This window comes from Pieris napi, chromosome 12 (genome assembly GCF_905475465.1).
Source record: "Pieris napi chromosome 12, ilPieNapi1.2, whole genome shotgun sequence".
Taxonomy (NCBI): domain Eukaryota; kingdom Metazoa; phylum Arthropoda; class Insecta; order Lepidoptera; family Pieridae; genus Pieris; species Pieris napi.
This window is the reverse complement of record NC_062245.1, coordinates 9,314,170-9,319,794: the sequence shown is the minus strand read 5'-3', so window position 1 is coordinate 9,319,794 and position 5,625 is coordinate 9,314,170. Positions and strand designations below refer to the sequence as shown.

The 5,625-nt window shown below is 29.6% G+C and overlaps 1 protein-coding gene across 3 annotated transcripts; it reads right to left on the bottom strand.

Moving 5' to 3' along the window:
• Positions 1 to 1,439: 1,439 nt before the first annotated feature.
• Positions 1,440 to 5,305, bottom strand: LOC125054743 (tumor protein p63-regulated gene 1-like protein). Of its 3 annotated transcripts, none has more exons than XM_047656788.1 (6): positions 5,013 to 5,305; positions 4,560 to 4,764; positions 4,160 to 4,336; positions 3,652 to 3,753; positions 2,915 to 3,048; positions 1,440 to 2,485 (listed from the first exon to the last, which is right to left on the bottom strand). In XM_047656788.1, exons 1-6 carry the CDS (start codon positions 5,209 to 5,211, stop codon positions 2,283 to 2,285), a joined length of 1,020 nt encoding a protein of 339 aa, XP_047512744.1. In that variant the 5' UTR covers positions 5,212 to 5,305; the 3' UTR covers positions 1,440 to 2,282. The 3 variants fall into 3 exon arrangements, with proteins under 3 accessions (XP_047512744.1, XP_047512743.1, XP_047512745.1); XM_047656787.1 differs by having other exon boundaries at positions 3,625 to 3,753; positions 5,013 to 5,304; XM_047656789.1 differs by lacking the exon at positions 3,652 to 3,753.
• Positions 5,306 to 5,625: the final 320 nt, after the last annotated feature.

Below are 5,625 nucleotides of genomic sequence, written 5' to 3'. Positions count from 1 at the left end.
TTTGACTTTAAACAATAATAATATATTGTGTGTATTATAATAATTGAAATATCCTCTGAGTTATGAAAGCTACCTTAATTGGTTAAAGTTAAATGAATAATAATTCAATCTAGCATATCTATAATTTTCATATTATGAGGTTTACAAATTTTCTCACTTTCATAATTAATTTCATTGTATTTATATATTTGTTTAAGATATAATATTTAAGAGAAGAAAATTTCCATGGAGCCCAAACCAACATCTACTGGGTATTAATTCAAAATGCATTATTAATATTAATGTCAATAGGTACATTTAATCTTGTAATACCTCAAAATCTCATACATAATAATAATACTACAGTTACATCACAATAACAGAAAATAGGGGAAAAATAAAATAAATGGTCATGGCGGTCTTACTGCTAAAAGCAGTTTCTTCCAGTAAATATAGGTATAAACTAAAACGTAAAGCTTGCTTTACAATTGAAACATCTAGATATCTCGCGCTGGATGACACAATTACTCGATGTAGATATTGTTTCTCTTCGAAGAATAAGCTTGGCTGGTAAGAGAAAAATGTTTCCCTTTTATATCTTAAATATTGTGTTAGTGATTTTGTTTACTATATTACATATGGAAGAGTTTATATCTTATATACAATCAGTTAATAACAGTTATTTCCAATTAATAACAGATAGTCTTTAATATAATACATATTTGTATGCTGTAACTAATATCTCACGTTTGACAAGTCGTTTAAAATGAGCGGCCAAGTAAAGGAAGAAATTATTAAAACGTGCCATTAAAGCAGGGTGGAATTTTGTAATAGTCTATCTGTAACATACAAACCACACGGAATAGACGTTCGCGACGCATATTGTCTTTGACAATATGATGTCACAATAGATTTTTTTTCTACACCCTTCAGAGTTCAGACTGTTACGAGATTAATAATCCTGCTAGTATGATTAAATGTGCAAGGATAAAGATACCCGTTTTTTTAAGTAGATATATATATGAACAATATCATAATAGTATCATTAATTTTTGCGATATGCTTTTTGAAGTGAAACTTCTTTAGGCGCATGAGGGTAAATTTTTTACGGAACGCAATAATAATATTAGCGTCACGAAGATGTGCATCGTTTTTGTCGAAGGGAGAGAGCGATTGAGACCGATTGAGAGAGAGTGAAAAGGGCGAAATACCTTATAGAAATACTATTTTAAAATTAAAATTTGGTAAAGAGAATTTATATTTTATGCAAAATAATTTATTGAGATCTCAAATAACGAATTGTAAATTAAAATGCCAAGTGTTTTTATTATCGAAGAAATAAATTTAAAAAGTTAAATTTATAATTTGTATTAGTTTTCGACACTTTTAATGACAAATAAATTCATTAAATTCATAACATATCTTCCCTTTTCCCTCCCTCTAAGTTTCGGATCTCTAAAGTTTTAGATTTGTATGAACAAGACTTAAAAATTAGTTTGGCAAAGAAGTTTCACTTCTGACATGTGTACTTTGTACGCACGCACTTTTTTAAAATAGATATCTAAATAACTACAGAAAAAAGTATTATGACACATTTTTTGCTAAATATATTCTAAAAGCAAAGATATAAATGCTACATCTAGAATAACAATCAACAAACAAGCTACAACAAGTCGTAAGTTAAATGCATTTAAGCAAAATATATAAATTTTCAAATCTCCATTAGATAACATATCTTAATTATTACATATTATTTTCTCATTATTATTATTAACTCTAGGAATAAGTAACTCAACGTAATTTCGTGCCATTTACTCACTAACCCATGCGCTACTACGCTTGCGATATTATATTGTTCTTTACAGATGAATTTATATTTGTTAGGTACAAATTTGCATTGCGTGTTTAAAATTTTTTTTAATAAATTACTATGTCCCTTCAAAATTACGCGCATTAAATATGCGTAATAAAAGTAAATTTAACTAGCGCCAGGAGTGAGCTAGGCCAAATGCGCATGCTCGTATCTAACTATCTGCGACATATATATATTATAAAAATGCTAAAACAGGAAGTACTTTTAACAAACACGCATTTTCTATGATATTAATGCGCACTCCAGAAACAAGTAAAAACATGTTTCGTACCAAATATACTAGGTACTCTTATGGTGACCACTTGTACTAAGAAAGTTCAATACTGATGTATATTGTACCATTGTAAGACTAATAAAGAATACTTTTCAATGACTAAACCAATTTCTAATTATATAGGCGTACCAATTTAACAATCAAGACTCCAATGAACTAAAAGCTGAACTTTCCTCTCACTTTGAAGAAACCCATGCTTGTCTTATTATGGAGAAGAGAGGCTATTCCAAGGTACGATTGTATCACAATAGGTGAATGATGTATACAGCAAGCGCTGCTGGGCATATTTTCAATGGCCCATTGAAGTTTTTGAGCAAATGTCTCCATGTCAAACGTGGATCTCTCTTCTACATTGCCTTCTGAAAATAAAGATAAAAACGGCACATTTAAATGACTATTATTAATTGGAACCTATAATAGAAGTTTTTTTTAATTGTTCTGATTGAAAAATTTAGATTAAGAGTTATGAAACAGCAAATGTAAGACTTATTTATTTATAATTTAACCATATTAACAAACATACTGTACCTGCATTTTACAAGATTCTGGCAAATATGATTCCCAAAACATTAGTCTTTATTGTGCATGGAGCAATTAATAAGACAAAAAATGTAACCATTGCTAATAATAATTAAATTATATTGTATGATTCTAAATAAAGAAGTAACTAATTAAAATAATAAACTTTGTTTTATATTAATATACATTAGCTGTTTATAATGGTTCTAGATAAGATGGCCATTAGGGGATAGAATCTACTAGGTGATACAAGGTTTATGACACTGTACCTCTGTGCCAATAGATAGGATGCGACGCAAAGGTTATGAATGGCACTTCTTGACTAAAAGGATTCCATAATGTCTTCAGTGGCAAAGGTTCTCCTTTGTTCCACATCATTCGAACACCGCGAAGGTTTCTTTCTCTGAAAACACAATTTAAAAATACATGAGATTATTATACTAGATCCACTATTTTAGTACATAGTAGATTTCCCAAAATGCATGTTTTCATAATTTTCACTTATCAAATGTTATGTATTAAATTAATAACTTTTATAGAGTATTTTATCATGATTGATATATGAACAATACATATATCAATTTAACTACATTTTCATGTACAGCATGCAATTAGATTAAAACATAGCCAAGCTTGACAAATCAAGAAATAAGAATAGAAAATGGTATTCTCTTTTAATATTACATTATTAATACAAAGAAGAAAATTTTAAAAGTTTAAAAGGCACAAAAAGCACTATGTAGCTTGTGACAAAGTATGATTAATGCTATTAATGATTCATTTTAACAACAACAAATTAAAATAAATTTAACAAAAACCACACAAGCTTGTTGTCTATCTAGAGTAATATTAATTTAAATATGGAAGTCAAAAGATAATTAATAATTAGTGCATGTACAGTTTCTAATACATTTTAGTAATGGTTTTAGGTACGGTTAAGCTTGTAAATAAATAGCGCATCTACAGCAACTTAAAGTACCTAGGTTCAAAGTATTTGGGATCAAACGGTTTAGTTTCATCATCTGTTGAGGTTGGTCGGCGGCAAAGTCGATCTATCACGCAGTCTTTAACAACCGTTGTTACACCAGTCGCAATACCATTTAGTCGACTACAAGTTGTTAGAAGGTTAATATTAAGAAAAAAATATTAATTCTTTAACCATTTTATTTTAAATTTTATAGATTCAATAAGTTATTAAACCTTGATAGGTAGATCAATTAATAGTATATTGCTAGTAAGTGGGTTGAGTGGTCTTATGTTTTATCAACATTTAGCAGCCTACACTGTACAATTTAATCTCTGCCCTCATCTCAGCAATTGCTGCCGATCTTTAATGTAGCATTTTGGCTAGGTTATTGTTATGTGAATACTTGCTACACTGGTCCAAGAACTGTTTGTTTAGATAAATTAAGTAATGAAGTAATAATTTTTCCTAAATTAAAAATGCTTATTGGCTGTGCACTTACATATGGCAAGGTTTGTTTTCAATTATTGAATAGTAAAGATTAACTTACGGAACAAGACTTGAGGGTGGATACACCAGTTCTCCTATTACCACAGTATCCAAATCGTCAAGATATGTTTTCCTAAAGTCCATTTGTTTCATAGCAATAAAATCATATTTGATTATCATTACAAGCCGTGATGTTATTAGCACAATTCTTTCTTTTTCATTATCCCAGAGTGTTATTCTGTAAATATATTACGTCTAGCAAATTCTTAAGTTGATTTCATTTGTACATATGATGGTTACTTACAATAAATTTGACATCTTAATTTGTTTTGGAGTTCAGAATAAGTTGAATTTCATTTAAACATGTATTACAAATTATAGTGTCATAACAAAATATGGTTCCTGAAGTCTAGAACATGTAACTTCCTAAACATTATTAGTATACATGTGAAATATCTTACTCAGTTAAGAGCCATGATCCCAAATATTCACCATCTTCAGGAAATAAGAGAGCAGTGATACATTCTTGAATAGCATTTTCAACAACACCCTTTCGGAATGTAAAAAAGTCTTTGATATTCTCTTTATCAAATGGTACATCATAACGCGGATATACTGTCTGTGGTTGCTCAGCATTATCATTGTTTGATGTACTCTGACGAGCATCTTTAACAAGAAATTTTATTTGTAAAGTGAATATGTTTCAGTGTGTATTTGTGACTTATATAAGAATAGAAAGAGATAATTAATTAAGAAACAATTCTAAATATTGTTTAAAGTTTTATCTGATATACAGGACATTAAATTACACCGAAATACATAGAAAACTAAAAATCAATAATGTTGATTGAATAGTGAACTTAGGAATAAACTGCTCAAAGCTTGATAGCATAAGATCTTATAATATTAATTACCTGCAAAAGAGGATGCAGATGATGATAGAGAATCAGCGCCCGATAACACCGATGGATTAACACTTATCGGTGTTTTGATTTTATTATGACTTTGAGTCGCACCTCGGACTCTGCTTTCAGAGTTCTCCCCGTTATTTTCTGTTGATAACTGTAGTGTACCTCCACGGAATTCCATACCATCCTCCATTAAATCACTCATTTTATATTAAATCGCCTTTTAATCAAGTATTGAAACCAAAACAATGTTTGCTAGAACTGATATGAATCCATTTACAATTTACATTAATGTCATGTTCGAAGTTCGAACTTTCGAAGTTATCCGCTGTCGTTGTAAATTAAGTGTCAAGTGTCAACTGTCAAGGCAAGTTCGATGATTCTCAGCCTTTCCCATTAGGGATAAATTAATATCATCATCATCGATGATTCTTAATTATTGAAATACGAGAAAATTTTAATTGATAACAAAGTGTGTTTATGAATAATACACTTAATCTTAACCCTGAAAAGTAGGTTTAGGCACAAATAGTAAACCGCCATAAATCAGAAAAGCAGTTATTTGCTGCACTTAAAACTCAAAGTATGAACATAATCAATTGAAACTCACTTTTACCTT